Genomic DNA, 21,981 nt, shown 5'->3' with positions numbered 1-21,981 from the left:
TTAAATATTTCATTTGCACACAGAGAAACTAAGGTCCTGACATTTAAAAGATTTTTTTTACTAGAGTCATGTTAAAATGTAGACTAACACTCACCATTGGTCTAATGTTTAATAGCAAATTGGTCACCCTATTATGTTAAAAGATTCTACAATGTCTAAAGAAGATTTATCTTCTTTTATTACTTACATGCACCCCCTCCCTTTCCTGTTTTAGATACATGTTTACTGTTACGTAAACTTAGCTAAAATTGTAAGGGTCATTTAAAAAAAAATACATGTTTACATACATTTAAAAAAAATACATGTTTACTGTTACGTAAACTTAGCTAAAATTGTAAGGGTCATTTTAAAAAACATGGTCATGTATTGGATTTTTAGATGCCTTTCCATAGCTATGTAAACACAGCTGTAAAAACAAAGAAGGAGTATCCCATAATGCTGATAATCAGGAAAAATAAAAGGAATTTGTCAGAATCAGAAAAATACATAGGACTAAGAAAAGGAATGATGGCAAGTAAGAATCTCCCAATTTTCTTACTGAATAAGCAAGATTTTAGGAACTCTGTGAAAGAGAAGACTAATGTTCATTAAACTCTTACACTTCTTAAATGGAAAGATTTATACAACTTACTGATTAGTACATAATTATACAGTTACCAAACTGATCATCAGGCAAAGGTTAAATAAGACTTTTCATTCTGTGGAAGCAATTTTTTGGTAATTAAAATATATTGTATTGTACTGGATAAATGATGCAATCATGTTGTCAGTATTTTTCTTGTTTCCATACCTCTATCTCTTTTAATTGTTCATTTCTTAACATAACATCTAATTCTAAAGGTTGATTTTGCAGCTCATTGACTTTCTGCTCATCTTCAGTGGTTTTCATGCTTTCTTGAACATCAAGAGAAAGTTGTTTTGACAAAACCATTTCCACAGCTGAATTCTGAAAACATAAAAAGATTAATTGCTGAACAGTTTACCTTCCAAATAATTTTTTATTTTCGAGTTTCTTCTATTTACTCGGATTAAAGACTTTTCACAAGTATATCTGGCCACTACCAGAGGATTTTTCCATGCAACATTTAATGCTAATATTGGTATCCCAAGAAAAATGAAACTTTTTTGACAAGACAGCATAGGATCTGGCATTGCTCAGTTATATACTGAGGAATATCTACAGTCTTAAAGAAAGAAAACGGATATGGAAAAAGCAAAAGTTCCAAAGTTTATACTTAGTATTCACCATAATGCAGAGGGTTGGGCAAATAAATAGGCATTCAATGGTACCCACTGGTAGTTTAAAATAGTAAGTGGATAGATGAAGGAAACACAAAATACCAAAATTTCATGATATTAAAAATGTTATGCCTAGGGACTTCCTGGCAGTGGTTAAGATTTTGCCTTCCAATGCAGGAGGTAGGGGTTCAATCCCTGGTCGGGGAACTAAGATCCCACATGCCTCGCCCAAAAAAACAAAACACAGAAAAAAAAAAAACAGAAAACCAGAAGCAATATTGTAACAAATTCAATAAAGACTTAAAAAAAAAAAAAAAAGGTACACATCAAAAAAATCTTTACAAAAAAAAAAAGGAATTTCCTTCTTAAAAAAAAAATGTTATGCCTTAGATTACGTAAAGGCAATAATTCCAATTCTGGGTATGGCAGAACAGGTTATAGATGGGGTAATCTGATCTTTTCTGAAAGCTCTAGGAAATTGAGGTTCTCAATAGGATATATAGAGACACCATTTCAACTCATTTATTCATTCTTTCAGCAAATATTTTTTGAGCACTTACATACAACAGGAACTTTATCAGTAATTTTAAAAGATTTCCCATTATTTTGCTAAGGTATTAGTTTTTATTTTCAGGTTACTTTATAAGCAAAATACCATTTAATTTTGCCATATACTTTCATGTCAGTAAAAATCTTTGAGGTATCAAGTCTGTGAATAAAATGTGTCCACATCTCCAAATAAGGTAGAAATTGCTGTTTTAGTAGTAGATAGTAGATACATTACTAGATAGTAATGTAAGATGTTAACAATTGGGGAAACTGGATAAGGGATATATGAGAACTATCTGTACTATCTTTGCAAGCTTTCTGTCAATGTGAAACTATTCTAAAATTAGAGTTTATTTAAATAAAACAGATACTGTCTGGAGCTTCACCAATACTAACTGGTAAGAAAATTCAGCTGACCAGTGTTACTGGTTTTGAAGTATTTACTTGGCACTTAGCAAAAGTCACTTCGTCTACAAGGCTGCAAATAATTGAAATGATTTTGCAAATTTCCTCCATTTCCAATTTATTTGTGCAAACTATGGTTAAAATCTCCATGGAAGGCAGCATCTCGGGTTGTGGGGGGGAAGATCCAGGAAGGCTGTGAGAGGAAAGGACAGAGGTGCTACACCACTGATTTCATTGGCCCATGGGTGCTCTATGCCATGAACTGCAATTCTATGAGGTGGACGCCTGCCTCCTTTTAATCTGATGGCTACTGTTGCTTACAGCACCCAACAAATCCACCTGTAGGGCAAGAGTTCCTGAGCTAGGCATAGATAGTAAACCCAGGAAAACTTTACTTCTTATCAATAATTTATTATGAATTCAGAGCCCTGGTCTCTCTTACCTGATGGACTGGTCACTTAAGGACTAGCCACATTTATAACCTGCCATTTGTAATGTGCCTTCCGTGGTCAGGGAGAGCATCCTAAAAAACCTGAAATCATCCCATAACACCATTTGTTTAACAAATCCAAAAGCCATGTTTCCACTTTGGCAGAAAATGCAACAGAATCCCTCAAACGAACATTTTAAATTTAAAAGGTAACATTCCTTTGCTCATGTCCGAGAGGTTAGAACACAGGCTCGTGCCCTGATTGGCTCCTGGAAAGATTCTTTCATATTTCATAACCAGTGATCATTTGCTCATCACCCTTAGCTGTATGTTATTTTTATTTTGCAGGCTCATTTGAAACATCTTATTTTAAGTTATAATAGAATTCAAATATATTTAAAACAACAGAGTATAACAGATAATCATTACCCATGACACAGATATAACTGATATAATTTTCTATATTAAAAATATAATTTAAAGCCCAGTCCTCAACCCTTTCTCATCTCTTCCTCCCTAGAACTAACCACTATTCTAAAATCCACACATACTTGTCTTTATACTTTGACTACATGTGTTAATATACATACAGTATTGTTTTATATTTTTTTAATTCTTATAAAATTGGAATCATACATGTATCATTTTACAACTTAGTTTCTTCACTCAGCGGTATGTTTTGAGGTTTATCATCGTGTCAGATATAAATCCCATTCAGTCATTTTACGTTTGTATGCTGTTCTGCTATCTGAATGAACACGACTTTTTTGTCTGTCAGGCTACTATGGACATTATCATTGCTTCCAACTTCTCCTATTATAGATATTACTGTGATAAACACCCTTGTTTTAGGCCTTCTTGCACATATGTGTGAGTTTCTTTGGGACGTTTTCCTAGAACTGAAATTATTCCTTTAGATTCTCGATAGACAGTTATTGATTTGTTCCTACCAGCATGGTAAAAGAATTTGTATTTTCCCTAATCCTCTCTGGTATTTGGTACTAACAGACAATAATTTCTGCCAGTACATTGGGTGTGAAGTTGACATCATTATTGTTTTATGCTCCCTGGTCATATGAGTCTTACCTCCTGTGGATTACTTTTGCATAATCATTGACTATTTTTTATTGGGTTGGTTATCATTTCTGGTGCTCTTTTATATACTGGATACTAGTCTTCTAACCGTTTTATGTACTGCAATTATCTCTCAGTAGATTGTCTTTAAACTTTATATATGGTATCTTTTGTTGAATATGACTTTAATGTTTTAATGCAGTCAAATTTATCAATCTTTTCCTGTTTGGGCTTCTGCTTTTAGGGCTTTTTTTTTTTTTTTTGCGGTACGCGGGCCTCTCACTGTTGTGGCCTCTCCCGTTGCAGAGCACAGGCTCCGGACGCGCAGGCTCAGCGGCCATGGCTCACGGGCCTAGTCGCTCCGCGGCATGTGGGATCCTCCCGGACCGGGGCACAAACCCGCGCCCCCTGCATCGGCAGGTGAACTCTCAACCACTGCGCCACCAGGGAAGCCCTGCTTTTAGGGCCTTTTTAAGAAAAAAATCTTCTATACCCTGAGATCTCAAAAATATAATGTATTTCCGTAATAATTTACATAATAATTTATTTTTATTTAGCCTGTTCAAGGTTCTCTGTACTTCTTGAAATTGAGAATTCATATTATTCTTCAATTCTGGAAAATTCTCAGCCTTTCTTTTCCTCCATTCTCTCTATTCTCTCCTTCTAGAACTCCTACCAGAATTATGTTTGACCATCTCATTATAGCCACTGGGTCCTCAAAATCTCTGTCCTCTTTTCCATCTCTTTATAGCTCTGTGTTGGATTGTGGGTAATTTTCTAACATATTTTAGCGAACTAATTCTCTCTTCAAGCTGTTATCAAGTGTGCTACTTGGCCAGAGCAATCTTAATCTCAATGACTTAAAAAACATTATTGAAGTTCCATATGGTTCTTTTTCAAATCTAACCTTTTTTCTCAAAGTATTTTATTATCTCATTATGATTTCAAATCCATCTATCACTAACCATTTAAAATGTATTATTGTATAATATCTTTCAAACTGCTGCACTGTCTCACTACCCTAGTGTATTAATTCCTCTCAATTTTAGTGATGAGGACTCTTCTGGTGGAATGTTCCTTTGTGTTATTGATTGATTGACTGATTCATACTAACTCAGGGTTATCAGACTTTGTTTTTTTTTAAACTACATTGTGGGAATCCCTATGGCCTGATTGGTAGAACTGACCGCGCCCCCTTCAGCAGATTTGTGTTTGCTTTTTCCAGGTACTGCAAGGAGATAAATAGACAGAGGCTGATTTACATGTTAATTTCTTAACTTGAATTGCTCCACAATGCAAGTAGTATAGATTTGGACTCTAAACCTGTTTGAGATATAGGGTGGTTCTGAATTCTCAGGGGAGACCTTCTTTTCCCACCCGCAGTCAGAATAAGTAGGTCCCAGTCCTTTCTCTGGGTTAGAGATTTTCTTGTTGGCCTTTCTCCCTTTCTCTTCAAGGGCCCTGTCAATTCTGGAGTATCCACTCCAATGCATGGACTCTCATGAGCCCTTATGAACTCTAAGCCCCGGGACATCTGATTCTTTCCTTTCTCCACTTCTCCTGGAATTTCTCTTTAAAAAAAAAAAAAAAATCTACGATCAGTATAAACTTAAGACAAAGTATAACTTAACAAGCATACATATTGAACCTCTGAGCATAAATGGAATTTTCAAAGTTAATAATAAATTTAAAGTAGAAAATGATGATTCTATCAAAAGCCTGGTTCTGTTATATTGCTATATATTTACTTTTTAAAAAACTGTTGCTTTTTTTCAACTATGTATCTTTTCTTTGAGTTTGGCCTGTTTGGAAAAGAACAGAAGGTGAGAAAGAATATCATCAATTCTCCTAAAGGGTAGGACTGTGATACTGTCATTTTTATGTCCCTTAATTCACAAAGTAAACATTTTACTTTAACATTTAAAACACTGAGCTTTAAGTAACTGAGCATTGTCTCTGGCTTGCGCAAACCTAGCAGCACAGTCAAGAGGTAAAGACCATGACAGCTTCACTATCCTTTTTCCCATACAGGGGCAATGGCCCCGTGGCTATAATAATTCTGTGACATTGAGAAGCTACATCTATCACTTATAACCTGCCAACATTGGGACAGTGTCATACATACTCTAGAGGATATATTTCTTTCTTCTCTAAAGCATTCCAACATGAAGTAGTAAAAAACAATTCTAAGCATAAGCAAACATCCATCATTTTTAGAGACAAAACCGAATGGCAGATCAGGTTAATCTCAGAGGCTGCCTCTTTCTCTTAGCATATTGTCTAAAATGTTATGCACTTGAGACTCAGCCAGCCCTGCCTACCTCCCAGGCCTCACCTCTGTCCTTCTCCCCTCCTCCTCCCCCTATGCAGTGGCCTTATTCCAGTTTCTGACTCCGCATGCTTTTTCCCCCCACAAGAGGAAACTCTACTTTCTCTGCCAAGAGTGCTCCTGACACCCAGCTCTGAGCTCTGTTATCTCCAATCCACGCTGCTGGTCTCAGGTAAAGTGTTGTTTCTTTAGAGAAGCTCTCTGAACTTCAGAGAACTACAGTTCAAGCCAGCCTCCTTTATTATAGATTATCATGGAAACATGTTCCTTCCTTTAGTTGCTGTAATTAGCCTCTCATCAGTTAATTAGTGGATTAATGTATGTCTCCTCCTCTAGACCAGAAGCTCTATGAGAATAGAGACCACGTCTATTTTCACTCACCGATGAACCCTAACTGCCCGTTCAAGAAATTTTTACTGACTGGATGTATAGATGAATTCACATTAGAAAAAATAAATAAATAAGAGAATTTCATTTAGTCTTCGATTGCCAAGATTAACAATTTGTGGTTTATAAAGTAGAGTTGGAAAGAAATTGAGGACCCATCAATCTAGCAGCTGTGGACCAGAGATCTGTTAGGAATGACAGGAACAGGGCTTGGTTGGGCTTAATGAGAGTAGAGAAGGTTTGAAACACGCATGAGAACTGGAGTCAAACAGCATACTGGCATATTAAACCTCAATGAACAACCCACATAACACACTCAATAAAACTGTGAGGTAGACCACCAAGCATCAGGCTGGGCAGAGGCACCTGGCTCTAGTCCCAGCTCTGCTAGAATGAGAACTTGGCTGATTAACATCTTCTGACATTAATTCCCTAACCTGAAACACAGGGTTAGGATAGAAATTTTCTAAGGTTTCTCAGCCTAAGATTTCAGGACTTTGGAGCACGTTCTCAAATGCATGCTGCTTGTAGATGTTAATACCATGTATACCATGTAAGTCACTTGTCCTGTAAAGAAATAAATCTTGGATTGAGAAAAATACCTCTAGAGTAAGAAACAAGATTTGCATCCTGGACAGAAGAGCAAAGTAATACACTTGGAAGACAGAGTTGACACATGGCCCAACTAAATGTTCCATTACAAAATTTTTTTTACTGACTTACTAGGATAACCAACACCAGAGATAAACATCATTTACTCCAGGCCTGAAAACTCTTTCCTCCTTTTCATTCTAGTACTGACTCCCCTGAGTTTCTGGTCGCTCACTCACAGCTGGACGCCCTGCATGTTTTGTATCTGTGATCATCCACCTTCCAGGATTTCTCTATGGGTGCCTTCTTAAATATTGAAATTATAAATGCTCAGAAAATGTTGAAAAGAACAAAAAATGATTCAGACATACTAAATTATACCTAATGACAAGGAAATTAAAGAGGTAATTATAGACAAACTTTTTTTTTTTTAAGAGCAATTATGTCATGTAGGTTGACATTTGGGAAGGAGTGGGCAAAAAAGATCATTCAATACAGGTTAAGCCGTAATGTTGCTTTATGAATTTTTAGAAAAATAATAAATGAAGAATGTATCAGTTTCCCTGTGTTTCCTTTTTATCATTTCCTTTTATGGACACCTCGAATCTTAAGAGATTAGTCAGTCCTCATTTTTTATCATATCCTAATTTGTTACTTCACTTAACCTATATAAGAAGGGGGAAATGGAAGGCAGTTTTGCCTTTTCATATTCAAAAATTTTAGAAATTCATCTCTGTAAAATTATCCAGTATGATCTTGGATCATAAGCACCCACACCCTTCAGACTGAATTTTGTAACTTCTTTTGTCTCTAAGTCTGCGTTAATATTCTTGATATTAAAGAAAAATTCAGCCAAAGGTCCGGATCTAAAATATCTCCTAAATTTCATCTAAACTGAAATTCTTGGCAATGGATTCAAACATATACATGCTAAAATGGCAATTTTTGAAAAGTGCAATCACACTTTCAGCAACTCTAAGACCAAATGCAATTTATTAAAGAAATAATAAAATTAAATAAAACTTCCTAAAATTTTTTCTGGAGATGACTTTACATAATCTGATAAAAGCCCTTCTAGGCTCCAAAAAGGCACAGAAATGAGCATTAATTAGATATTTAATTAGTATTAGATTTTAAACTGTCACAATTATATTCTCACTTCTAGCTGAATGACTAGCACAAAAGAGGTCTCAATAAATGTTTTTAATGAATTAAATGGCTATTTTCACTGTCACAATAGTTTTTGATTAATCATTTATAACTCTGTAAATTGTGCTTTTACGTGCTCTATGTATTCATTATATAGAGACTCTTGCTTAAGTAATTTACACTTGCGTCTTATATTTGTCACTTTGTATTATATTTATCTCTGCTTATTTTGATCTCTTATACCAGTTGTAGTCCAACTTTCAAACTGCTCTTGTATAGAGAACAAACTTGTAGTTACCAGTGGGGAGAAGTTAGGGGGAAGGAATAGGGGATTAACAAACTATTAGGTATAAAATAAGCTACAAGGATATATTGTACAACACGGGGAATATAGCCAATATTTTATAATATCTATAAATGGAGTATAACCTTTAAAAATTGTGAATCGCTATATTGTACATCTGCAATTTATATAATATGGTACAGCAACTATACTTCAATTAAAAAAAACTTTAAAAATTTTAATAAAATGAAAATTTAAAAAAATACTTTTAACTGCTCTTGATCTTGGTCTAACGTTACATAGAATAAAGTAAATACAGTCAGTACTTAGCGTAGAGAAAATAAGAACAGATTCAAGAAAAAAGATTCATGTTACAAAAGAGGGGAAAAAAAGGTAAAATGTTGTTAGAAATTAAAACTAGATTCCTCTAGGTCAGACCTGCAAAAATTATTTGAAGACTTAAGTCCCTCCATCTGCTCTAAAAAAAATCATTCTAATGAAGTATCATAAATTATCAATAACTCGTCATTCAAGATTAAGTGAAATCTTAATAAATAAAAAAATCTTATTGGGTTATGATCTTTATATAGTTTTCAATATACTCTATTGAATTTGGAGGGTTCACAGCCAAAATTGGTCTGAGAAGCTAATCTTAAAGTTATTAAGCAAATCCCTTTAGCAATGTCATGAAGTAGGATAGAAAGCACTCAGGTATTTTTCCTTTTTTACTTATTTACTGCTCTTTATATACCATTAAGAAAGTTTCTTCTACACGTACAGCTTCAAGAGTTTCACCACAGGGCCCTAATCCTTTAAGACATATTTCCTTAGCTCTATCTAACACTGCTTGTGGGATTTAGAAGTCTCTTCCTATGGCCAGAGAGGTGTTCCGTTGGCATTTAACCTTGTTTTACACATTTCTAGAAAACTCTATCTGGTTCCTCTAATCCTCCATGATTTCTGCTCTAGGAAGACAACAGAAGTGCAGGCTCTCTTCATTCCTGTGTATCATGTATTCCATAAAAAGCCGATGAGGACCCACACCTGAATGGTCTACCTTTGCTACTGTCCCACTGGACCCTGGATTGTGAGAGGTTGACTAACAAATGTAGCTTACTGGGTGGCTCTTTGTGCCTTTTCCATTTCAATCTCTAACCTATGAGAAAGCACTTTAAGAGCTACAGGAAAATGTACCCATTTGGATGTTTAGAATGAAAACAAAACAACATTCTTTCTTCTTCTCCACAGGGACAATCAGGAGGCTGAATGTTGATATTCTCACACCACATGATCTGACAACATTTAAAAATACATTTGCAGTACAGGGTTAACATAAGAAGAAAGGCCCCTATCCTTTCAAATGGTCTCTGATTTCATTATGAAATCAACCGAAAAAAAAAAAGACCCTAAAAAATAGGGCTGTTGGATTTTTTTCCTAAGAAATGTGGGTAGAGCACATTTTCTATTGCCTTTTCCAATTTGCCTTTGAGCTCCTGATCCAGGAAACTGTATCTGATTACATATCAGAGAGAATAATAAACCTAAATTGATGACTGACATTTTTAGCAGATGAACAGTAATATTTCACTGCTGAAATCCTGGACAGTTTTCTAAGGGCTCTTTTGACAAGTGGGCATCATAAATAGCCAGCAGATTGAGGGGTTTAATTATGAAATCAGAAGGCTTGATTCACGACCCTCTTTTCAGAGTCCAAAAACACCTCTTCATTCGCAGACACGATGTCTTAGAGATGTAATCACAAGCACTTACCTTATTTATTTCCCAGTCTTCCTCCAACTTTTCCACTGCAGCTGAGTTCTCAGTGGACTCCTGTACATCAGAAGTGACCTGCTCCTCTCTGCCTGGCAGAGGAAACTTTTCTCTCTTTTCTGTTGAGCATTTTGATTTGAGAATGCTGTTGAGACAATTTTCCATCTCCTGCTTAGCAGATTCAAGTCTGTTTTCCAAATCTTTTTGTTTACACTTAAGTGATTTTATATCATCTTTAATAATCTTCTGTCCCACTGAAGATGTATTTTGCTTGATGGATTTTGCTAAAGCTAAAATCTTCTCTAATGTGTCATCTTGTAAATGGAGACTATTCTCTAGTTCCTGTGAGTGGAGAAAAGATTGTCACAAAAGTATCACTGTTCAATTGTCACAAGAGTTAATTGACTTTTGTAAATCATAGCGTGTTCTGCTTCACTAGTGGAAAGTATATAAAACTTATCAACCCATATCACAAAGAAGGAACTTTGGGCAAAATTTAAACCAATGTAGCAGCCCAGATCAAATTCTCTAACAGATTTTATAAGATGCTAGAAATGTGTAAGAAGTAACAAAGAAAATTTTCACAACCAGTTCCTGGAACATAGGGAATGGTCAACACATATTTGTTGAGTACATATTTTGTTCAAGATACTACATAATATACAAGTAATACTAAAATCAAACACAATCAAAACACTAAATAATAAGTGCCTACTTCGTGCAAGGCCCTAAAAAGAATAAAAGAATCATTTAGAGTGTGCCTGCATGAATCTAGTGCTAATATTTAAAATTCAGAGCAAAGTTTAAATCAATCTATCAAATGCAATATCTTAAATATATTAGAAACAATCAATATTTACTAAATGCATGAATGGATGAGGCTAATTTGAGACCTCTACATGCAAAAGGAATTTGATAAACTATAGCAGCTACTGATGTTACTACTGAAATAGAATAAGCCTTAAAGTTACTAGGTGAACTATATAGTATTTATTAGTCACTGTTCTAATGGACTATACAATAAATATTCATTCATTCGTCTAACAAACAGCAAGTATTATGATAGGTTTTGAAATTACATAGAGTAAAACACAGTCCCTTCACAATCCTATAGTCTAGTGAGAAAGACAAAGAAATAAACAGATAATTGTAACAGAATATGGAAAGATGTATGCTAACAAATATGTACAGGTCATCGAAACATTTTAGCTGGAAGAAGGGAGTTCCAGATTGCATTTTGGATAGACCCGAGGTGGCCATGGGATAGCTGCACTGGAGAGGGTGATACTGCAGGCAGGGAGCCCATTCAGATGTCTAATGCAGGGATCTGTGAGATGAGGATCTGCTCTAATGCAGCAGTAATGGGGGTAACAGTGGAGGGACAAATTGTTGAGATAATCCAGAGATGAAAGAGACAGCACTTGATGTCTGTCTAGATTGGGGAGTCTGGGAAAGGATATCCAGGTTTCTGACCCGGCAGCCTAGAGAGATAGTGTAGATACCCACAGAGTCAGAGAAGAAGAAGCAGGCTCATTGGTAGGGAGCTGGGGTATGGAGAAAGGGAAGGAGATGATGAGTTATTTTCTGGACATGCTGAACCACAAATAACTATGAGGCACCCAAGGAGAGATGTCTAGTGGGGTCAGAAGACCCATGTTGTAGACCTACTCTGTCATTTAACCTGGGTGTCCTTGTAAGTTCCTCGCCTCTCTGGAACTCAGCTCATCATGTATAAAATGAGGAGTCTTGGGACTTCCCTGGTGGTGCAGTGGTTAAGATTTCACACTCCCAATGCAGGGGGCTGGAGTTCGATCCCTGGTCAGGGAACTAGATCCCACATGCATGCCACAACTAAGAGTTTGCATGCCACAACTAAGGAGCCGGTGAGCCGCAACTAAGGAGCCCGTGAGCCGCAACTAAGGAGCCCGTGAGCCACAACTAAGGAGCCCACCTGCCGCAACTAAGACCCAGTGCAATCAAATAAATAAATATTTTTAAAAAGATGTGTTTTAAAAAAAAATGAGGAGTCTGAACTTGATGGTTTCTGAGATTCCTTCTAGCTATAGCAGAAGGCTATATTTTAATTTTTCAAAAGGAGCCTGAGCTCCTCAGAGTGAGGCTCGTGTCTTGCACTTTTCTCAGTATCCAAGGCACCCAAACAGTGCCTTGGACATGATGAGCCCTCAACATTTGTCAAATTATCACTGTTAAAAGGGAGGTAGCCTTGTCACAATGTCAAGCTGTTCTGGAGGGGAAATCTTGCTTGATTCCCAGGTTCCTAAAAAGAAGAGATAAGAAATTCCCAAGCTCATGCCAGCAGGGCTGCCCTGAGACTCACCCCATGCAATCTCCAGTCAAATAACTGTGAAAGAAGCAGCTAAGAAAATGCTTTACTCTGTTTTCTTCTAGAGGACGCCAATTGGGTCTGTTTATGTTGGCCGTGCAAACAGTGAGCATCCAAGGAATGTGTTTTGAGAATGTGGGTAAAGAGCTGCAATCCTTACTGTATAAGGAGAGGGGTTGAAGTGAGGCTGAGAATTTTAAAAGCCCTACATCTGCAGAGACCTCTAAGGTAGTCCATGAGTATGAAAATTAATAAGGTGAAAATTATACAACTCCCATCCACCCATGATGAAGAATGCAAAATTGAATCATTTCCCCCTAGGTCTTATTGCATTCGTTATATCCTTTGAATACCCAGTATCTCCTGGAATCACTGTGCTGTCTCTAAAACAAAGATCTCCAGGAGCTATAGACTGCTCATGGGTGGAATTGTCTCTGAGGGTCCAGAGCACAGAGTACTGTTCAACTCAAATTATAAATGGATTTGCTCACTAAAGAAGAACATTTCCACTTTTTATGACTGGTCAGGACTTTATCCAATAGTCATCTGAATAGCATTTTCAGCATTTGAATTTTTTCTTTTTTTATTTCTTTTCTTTCACCATTTGAATTTTTGATCAAAGACCCTGATTTGTCAAGTTGTAATTAATACTGATTTTTTTAAATGTCTATCATGTCTGGACATTGTTTAATACCTGCAGTTTCTGCAGTTTTTCCTCAACTGCTATTTGATCCACAGGCTTATCAGAAAAACCGACAAATTCCTTGGAGATATAGTCCAATGCAGTATTTAGGTCTGTGATGCAAACCTGGTATGAGTCGTGTTCTTGAACATGGCCTTCCAATTTTTGCACAGAATCCTAAAAATAAAACATTGACAATGCATGCATTAGGCCCCTGAATTATCCCACTCAGAAAATAATTAAATGGTTCATAAACACTTGTTTTATGAGGTTTCATCTTGAAAAAGGAATATGGCCATAAATCATCCAGAGTTCTTTTTTTTTTTTTTTTTTTTTTTTTTTGTGGTATGTGGGCCTCTCACTGTTGTGGCCTCTCCCGTTGCGGAGCACAGGCTCCGGACGCACAGGCCCAGCGGCCATGGCTCACGGGCCCAGCCGCTCCGCGGCATGTGGGATCTTCCCAGACCGGGGCACGAACCCGTTTCCCCTGCATCGGCAGGCGGACTCTCAACCACTGCGCCACCAGGGAAGCCCCCATCCAGAGTTCTTAAGTAAAGTTTTTAGCATTGAGATATTTGTTTCCCCCATGTTTCTATGCCTTCATTCCACTCCCGAAAACAATTTGTCAAGAGGTTTACAAAATGAAATGACTACAAATTATATCATCAAATCACAAACACCCATAACAAAGCAGTTCCCTTAATTATCTTTCTTACTACAAGCAAGTACCCACTCTTGGAAATGAGACTATGTGAAATCAACCTAACCTCAGATTCCTTTCCTAAGACTCAAACTCCAAAATTGTGTGTTAGGAAAAAGTAATCCTAACTCAAGAGCAAAACCACCTTCAGTTTCTCTCCCTGGAATAAGAAAATAAGGTGACTGCACCTGATCAGAAAAGAACAGCAATTATTAAACTAAATAACTTACAGCCAAGTGGGTATAAGCAAGATTATACCCACACAACTCCTGCTATCTGTATAAGCAAGATTTCTTATCCAGGTAATCCTTATATTGAATCTGGCTTTCAGTATGCAAAGAATTATAAACAATTCTCTTAAGAGAATAATATGCCTCATGACAAGATGACATTTTACCTCTTAATTCTTTTATTGCAGATCATGTGGAAAGACTCAAGGGAGAACCCTGATAAGGTTTATACAGAATAATGGATATAACTATTATAATAGATGATAGATGGATGGATATGTGAATGGATGGACGGATGAATGCAAGCATAGATGAATGGATGGATAGATGGATGCTGCATGGACAACTTTGACACTGTTACCTACACAAAGATGCCTAAACATATCTTAATCCTTCCAACCCCTTATGAGGGGAACTTTGATGAGAGGAAACAACACTATTATCAAATAATACACACTGGATTTCTCTAGCAAAACTGACCAAATTGATTGCTCCATCTTGAGTAGTTAGTATTTGTATCTAAAATTGATAAATTTTTAAAACTTTTGATTTGCCAAAAGAACAAAACAATGGTCCTATATACAAATATTACATAATTATGCATAATTAAGACAATCATTTAAAATTTTATTTTGACCATTTCACCTGTAGTTGCTGAAGAAGACTTTCATGTAGATGCTTTATTTCCAGCCACGGCTCTTCACTAAAGTTGGGATTTTTAGTGCATTCTAAGAGGTAATTTCCTTGAGATTTTAACTCCTCTAGTAAGGATGTCAAATCTTGTGCTTTCTGGAGGAATTTCTTATAAATTTTTAATTGAGCTTTCTTCTCCTGCAAACCATGTTGCAGAGCAAAGCCCACTTCTTGTTTCTTTTTTAGTTCTGTGAGCATTAATCTCAGATCCTCTTTACTTTGCAAATACTTCTCTCCTTCCAGTAGAAGCTTTTCTTGATGGCTAAATTTAACAAAGTATTTTACAAATGAAATCATACATCAAAATCTTATAATACAACATGCATTATTATAAAAAGCATTAAAATAACACTACTGTACATTACTCCCAGGAACTTCTTTGGCATTCTAACATTCTAAATAGCACTAAGTTTAGCTCAGAAATCAAGATTAAAATGAGTTGTAGTATTACTTTTAAAAAGTATTGTTTTTTTGTCACATAATTTGATCTGAGAACAAATATTTAATAATTTAGATTTCAAACTATTCCAGTTTTTATTGTTTAAATATAACTATAATATTCCATGTTTTTCTTTTTCATATAAGTAAAATAAATAAGCATTCAGTATACTGGTCAACTAACTAGTTTATGTTTTCTATAGCTTAAATTTGTTTTGATCTGTTTTTCTTAGAAAAATATAAAATTTACATTTCCACCAAATATTAAATGTATCATTTAAGACATGATATGAATTAAGAATTTTCACCAGAATTATGCCCATTACATTCAGACAACATTTATCAATGTTTACACATTTAAGAATCTCTTAGCATATATATTTAAAAGCATAAATTATCCTGCAGTAATACCAGGAAGATACTGAGGTTGTCTGGGGAAAGGGGGTTTTGGTACAGAAGGGGCGTGTTGAAGGTGGAATGAGGTAGACAATGTTAATTTGTTACCAAGGGCCCCACAGGTTGATGCACCAGCCAAAGTAAACACTGCCACCAAGTTATGACAGCATGTTTCATATCTGATGCAGAGGACTATTCTTCTTCGCTTCTGCCTCAACATTGTGATTGCCCCTGATATTACTTACTTTCTCTCCAACAGATATATTATATCCACATCCAGAAGGCAGACAAAACATACTTGTTATGGCTTCATTGTGCAATGAAAAACCATGAAAGTGGTGAAGGCATGCCCTTTACCTTAGATATGTGTTGGCTAAGTGGAGTGTGTTGTCCCACTGGTTTTTGATATCAGTAAGGGTCTTTGGAACCATCGGAGCCTTGCTGCTCTCAGCCTGACTCACGACGGTCTGTATTTTAGCGTCCCCTTCAGGCTTTAGTAAAATGATTTCCTAAATCAAATAAAAAAGATCTTAAAATCTCATTCATACCACTCAGGGATATTTCATATGATATGTTTTTATTTATAAACATTATTCAGAGATTCTAACTGCAGAGTAGATTTCAAAATTACCCTTTCATTTTTATATATTCCCCAAATACAAAGACATCCTTCACGTTGTATAGAACTGGTTCTCTTTAAGCATTTGTCACATTGATCTGATTGCATTCCTACTCTTCTCTTGATTCTCAATTGCCCTCAAAGAAATTATATGCCAAAAAATCCCTGGCAAATCCTCCTTCCAATCTGTACCATTATTTATAAATAAAGAGTTAGGGTAACAACCTGAACAAGACACTTCTATACACCCAAGATTGGGTTTATGGCTTCCCACAGGAAAATGCAGAGTCCCTCAAACCAACTGCTGTTTCTCCACCACAACGTAACTAATTCTCATTCCCTGTAATTTTATTTTCCTCCAAACAATCAAGTTCCTCCCTTCTTGGAAACACTACTCCAGATTCACCTTCCCGGGAAAACCTTTCAGATATAACCCCAAATGATCCTGATTACTTCAGTATGCCAAACTAACCCTTACGGCTTGACTGCATCATCCTCTGCACTCGGTATCTGATAAATTAAGAACCACACAACCCACTCAGTATCTAATATCCTTTAGGAACTACACACATCCACTCTGAAGACGAGTTCTTCTCCAGCCCTCACCTTGACATTGCCAATGCCTCTGATGTACTGACATACATTCTTTTAACATCCTAGCAAATTTCCACCTGCTGCAGCTCTAATTTATAGTTTTAATTTCATTTCTCCTGCACTCAGTGAAGATGGACAATAACTGAACATTGCTCCCACAAAGAGAGGATATACTTTCTCCCTTCTATATGCATTAAAATAATTTTAGATCCATCATAGCCCTTCTCTTTTGCAAGCTCAGTCATCTGAATTCCTTCAACCAATCTGCAGTGATCCTATTTTCCATTAAAAAACAAACCTTTGCCGTTTTCCTCTAAATCTTTTCAAAATTAGAGTTCACTCTGACCTCTGAAATTTACTTTCCACAGTTATACCTTTATTTTTTGGATTCTTTCCTCAAGTGGCATTTTGCCTTCAGATGAATTCAAAACCATCAGGGACTCTTTAATCCCTGTTATCCAACGAATTACATCATGTGCAAGATCATTAAAGCTCTGGTCCTTGGCAGGAGGTAACTTATCCTCTTCATCAATTTCACATAATTGTCCCAATAAGGTCTGGTGTCTATTGATCAAATGTGTTGATTCCGTTACTATTTCTTCTTCCTCAGTAATCCCATATTCCTTCACAGAGTTGTTCAACTGGGCCATAGATTCGAATTGTTCCCTGTAAATTCCAAATATCACTGAAAGTTTATAGGAGCCACGACACCACTTGAGAAACCATATTCCCCAGAAATACATTTCATGCAAGATCAGCTATACCTCTTTCTAGCTAGAGCTTGGCAAAATAGCTCAGTTTCCTCTCTTGTTCCTTCCATTTCTTTCCATTTCTCTTCTTGATTAGTCAACCACTTACTCAGGTTTCTGTGGTCATCCTGGAGTCTAAAACAATATCACACACATTGGAATATAAAATCAGCGAAAACTGTTTATCTGAAGAGAAGGTTGGCACAAATCTTGTGAGCCAACCAGGTTTTTTACTAAATTTTTTTGGTTTCTTTCTTGGTTTCTTTAGAGAAAATTTAATTTGTAACATTAAAATCTGAATAATAATAACATGTATTATAGTGGAATTCTAATGAGCCGTACATATACATCATAAAGAACATGAAACAAACAAACAAACAGAAAATATTTTTGGACTCTCCCCTGAACCTTGGCCATAATTTGAGGAACTCTCCAAACTTCTATATTCCTAGAGCCAAACTTGGGTTTGAAACTACATATTTTATTTTTGAAATTTGTGTGTACGTGTATCCCACTGCTAGCTGTACTGAGGCAGAGTACGTATGAAGATATCATTAGCAAACATGCTATTAGACATCATCTTTATTTCCTACCTCAGTAGCTGCTGCAAGCACTCATCAAGCTCCTTTGCTCGTGCCTGGCATATGGACTCCATTTTTTCTAATTCAATTTCTTGACTTACGATCCAACTGTTAAGCTTCTTAACAGGTGCTTTGGGAAGATGCTTTTTCACATGATTCAGTACAGTTCCCACCTGCTGTATTTCACTGCCTCTTCCTTCAAGAGTCAAGAAATCCTTAAGAAAGACAGAAAGTCAATTATATCCTATGGGCAAGTCTCAGTATGGTCCCTGCCACCCCAGTGACACTTTCCCAAGATGGTACATAGACATGCCATCTTCATAACATCCTATATAAAAGAAGTTGCTATGGAGAGGTGGCTAAGTGCAATAGCAAATGATCAAAAGACAATTTATATTGGTTCTAGAATGTGTGTGTACATTTGCATTTGCATCTGACTTTCTGGGAATCACATCAAGCAAAATGATGCCACCATGTGGGTCAGTGGGAGTTAGACCGGGAAAGCCACATTTTCCTATCCTGGCTCTGCTCAGCTTCTCCTAAATACTTGCTCCTTTCTGGCAATCAGTATGTAAAACTAAACAGCGTATTCTCTATTTAACTTTGTCCAAATCAGAATTTTATTTCAATGTTTGTGTTTCAAGGTTTGAGCATCAATTGTTGAGATCCATGCAATGGGCAAAGTTTTAAAAAAAAAGTTGGAACTATAATTTAAAAGCAGAGAAGAAAGGTGATTTTGTCAATAAAGAATAGTAGCATCAAAGCAAGGAATTAAACCGGGAACATTTAATGCCACTGATAAGTCTGAGAGTATAAGTTATCACCAAAGCCTAAAGTACTTGATAATCTACCATAAAGTGATCAAGAGTTAAAGGTGCCATACGCATTTGAAATGCCCACATTATTGCCTCTTATTTCAGGCTATCTTCCTCCCCACTTCCATCAGTTCAACTACAATTTTTAAAAGAAATATGGCTGGGAAAAAAACTTTTTAAAAAGTCAAGCAATCTCTTATAGAAAGTAAAGGGGTTTCAAAGTCCAAATTAGGTAAAGTCTTTTTTTTAAATCAAATATGATTTTAACACAACTGAATTCACCAGCAAACATTAAGTTAAACAGCATCTTAGAATAGCTGTGAAAACAGAACCTTTTAAAGTCACTTACACCTCTACCCAGTAAACACCCAACTTTTTGGGTTGGCCAAAAAGTTAGTTCGGGTTTTCCATAGATGTTACGGAAAATGCCGAACGAACTTTTTGGCCAATCCCGTATTTGGGGAAAGGCCAGGTTTTTTTGGAAATACTATCTCTATGTAGGGAAATTACTAAGTCAAAATAATTACTGTTCTATCTACTTATATATAGTTCTACCTCCAGCATTTTAATTTTGATAAATTTTGATTGAAATTTAAACGCGTCTTCTTACAGAAAGTTTTTGTAGTTTTTGTTCCATGCTCTTTTTTGTTTCTGATGGTTCAAAACACTCCTTAAGGTCCACTTTAACGTTGCCAAACCAGTCATTAAAGTTCTTGCACTGATCTGCAGGAAAAAAACAAAAGAAGCTATATTCATTCAAGGAAGACGTCACAAACCTTGTTAAAGTAAAATATTTTGAAACTTGCTACCCATGCCATGGGTATGAGTCACTGTAAAGTGAAAATAAACTAAAATCTAATTTTGAGGGTTAATGGAGCCGACGTGATAACTGTGGCATATTTTCTACACCAAACCTCCTTTCCAAGCATACAGGACACCCAGAGACACCTGCAGGGGCAGCCTGCTCACAGGCATGTCCCCAGACTCGGACAACAGGGAGCAGGTCAAACACGAGGACCTTTGTGACTCTCCTTCACAAGAAAAAGATCAGGTGCTTGAACAAAAGAGATGTTATTTACTATAGGCGTAGATCAATGAGTGTTTGCTCCTAAAAGATTTATCTGAATATTATTTCCTTAAATAGAGTGTGTGCAGCCATCTCTAAGTGAAGCTTAGATTAATTAGCCTTTGTGCTTACAGTACTTATTCATACCTCAAGATTCCCAGAGGCACAGTAAGAGAAACATTGCACTCACCATTCAGTAACTTAGAGAAGTGATCTTGCAAAACACTTTTTTTGGTATTAAATAAATCACTGACACTTTCATATTGCTTTTTTAATTCAGAGAGTTCAGGAGTCAGACAACCTATTTGATTCTCAAGTAATATCATACTGTGTTTCTGCTGTAGAATTTGCTGTTGAATCTCCTAAATATATAAACAAACAGACAACACTGAAGTCTTAAAAATGGGCTCAATCTACACAAAACATATTAGGTATCCATTGTTTCTATAGAAATCTAGATGATTTTTTATTGGGTAGACCTGCTTTCTCTTAGCTAGTAAATGTATAATGCAATGCAATTTAATATCAAATAATGACTGTCCACAAAGCAATTCAAAGGTGAAACAGTTAAATATACACAAATTGTTTTTCTGAGTTTTTCCCCCAGACTTTCATTTTTTTATACTAACTATTTTTATAATAATTATTAACCTCAAGAGGACAAGACCATCAGAAACAAGTGTGAAAATAAATCTGAACCACAGAAGAGAAGTAGCTGGGAAGTACCTCTAGTTTAGTAAAGATCTCCAAGCTGTCAGAAGGAGACAGGGCATTTAAGAGGGACTCAGTCATTCCAATCTGGGTCTTAGCCTGGTCGAGATCCTCCCTTAACTCAGCTGTGCTGCCACCGAGTGCACTGCAGTTGGATTCTCCCGTTAAACGCATTTTCACTTGTTCTATCTTGTTCAAAATAGAGGACTCCATGACCTGAAATCATGAAACATATGACGTACTGTAATGGACTTGATTTAACTAGATTATAAGACAACTGCACTGCTGGAGAATGAGTTGAAACTTCGTTTCATTTCAACGTGAAATAACTTCTCTCTTTCTGATTCTTCCTTGTTCTACATCACTGATACAATTCAAACATTGCCTTTAAAGAAAAACAGTAAAGTGAAAAAAACTGAAATTGACATTCTTATTTTTTTCTAAGAGACTAAGTGGATCTTCCCCTTAAAACAAGTTTTATTTAGCATACCAGTTGAGGTGCTATCTCATGGTGCTTATTGGAAAACATATAGAAAAAAAATTAAATAGCCAGCATTTATTAAGTGTTTATTACGTACACAACATCATGGTAAGCACTTTATATACAAAATACAGGCTTAAGAAGGATAAGTAACTTGACCAAGATCACAAAGTTGGCTGACAGCAGAGCCAGGCCCTCTCCCAGAAAGTCTGACTCCAGAGCTTATATTCAGGCACTTTGCACTTTGATTTAAATAAAAGTCTAACAAATCTCTTCACACAATAGAAAATCACACTTGGGGCAATCTCCCTGTTACTCCATCTAGCAACTAATAAGCTTGGAATCTCTTGAGCCATATTCTCCTTCCTATGCCCAAGACACTTATGAGGAAACCCTTGTTACTTTACATGGAAGCAAGGTAACATCTCCCCCTCTGCACAAGAGGCCTGTGAAATAAATGAAATGAGAATAAGACAATGCAAAAAATTATTCATTCTAAAATGGGACAAATATAATAAACTATGCTGGCTTTTAAAAATTTGGTTGGACATGACTAAAGATGAATCAAGTAATGATCCTAATTTTATTTTAGGTTTAAGTTTTAGAATTATGGTTTATGAGCATTACTTTAGAGGATATAGAGAATCTTTAATTGCAACTTTAAAATAAAAATTTT

At 36.1% G+C, this 21,981-nt stretch overlaps 1 protein-coding gene across 1 annotated transcript in view; it reads right to left on the bottom strand.

Moving 5' to 3' along the window:
- The window catches only part of SYNE2 (spectrin repeat containing nuclear envelope protein 2), a gene marked incomplete at its 3' end in the record, with an annotated part of 274,897 nt that overhangs the window by 151,790 nt on the left and 101,126 nt on the right, over window positions 1-21,981 (bottom strand). The window contains exons 35-45 of the mRNA XM_079701370.1: window positions 20,840-21,040; window positions 20,304-20,475; window positions 19,658-19,770; window positions 18,245-18,447; window positions 17,667-17,786; window positions 17,277-17,568; window positions 16,047-16,198; window positions 14,808-15,117; window positions 13,245-13,409; window positions 10,207-10,548; window positions 791-946 (exon numbers count right to left, since the gene is read on the bottom strand). Of these exons, the coding sequence (XP_079557496.1) occupies window positions 791-946; window positions 10,207-10,548; window positions 13,245-13,409; window positions 14,808-15,117; window positions 16,047-16,198; window positions 17,277-17,568; window positions 17,667-17,786; window positions 18,245-18,447; window positions 19,658-19,770; window positions 20,304-20,475; window positions 20,840-21,040 (2,226 nt within the window). The remainder of the gene's footprint in view (window positions 1-790; window positions 947-10,206; window positions 10,549-13,244; window positions 13,410-14,807; window positions 15,118-16,046; window positions 16,199-17,276; window positions 17,569-17,666; window positions 17,787-18,244; window positions 18,448-19,657; window positions 19,771-20,303; window positions 20,476-20,839; window positions 21,041-21,981) is intronic.

Source organism: Hyperoodon ampullatus, assembly GCF_949752795.1.
Source record: "Hyperoodon ampullatus genome assembly, chromosome: 3".
In the NCBI taxonomy this organism is placed as follows: Eukaryota; Metazoa; Chordata; class Mammalia; order Artiodactyla; family Ziphiidae; genus Hyperoodon; species Hyperoodon ampullatus.
The sequence above is the reverse complement of the archived record's forward strand: the minus strand, read 5'-3'. Positions and strand labels throughout refer to the sequence as shown.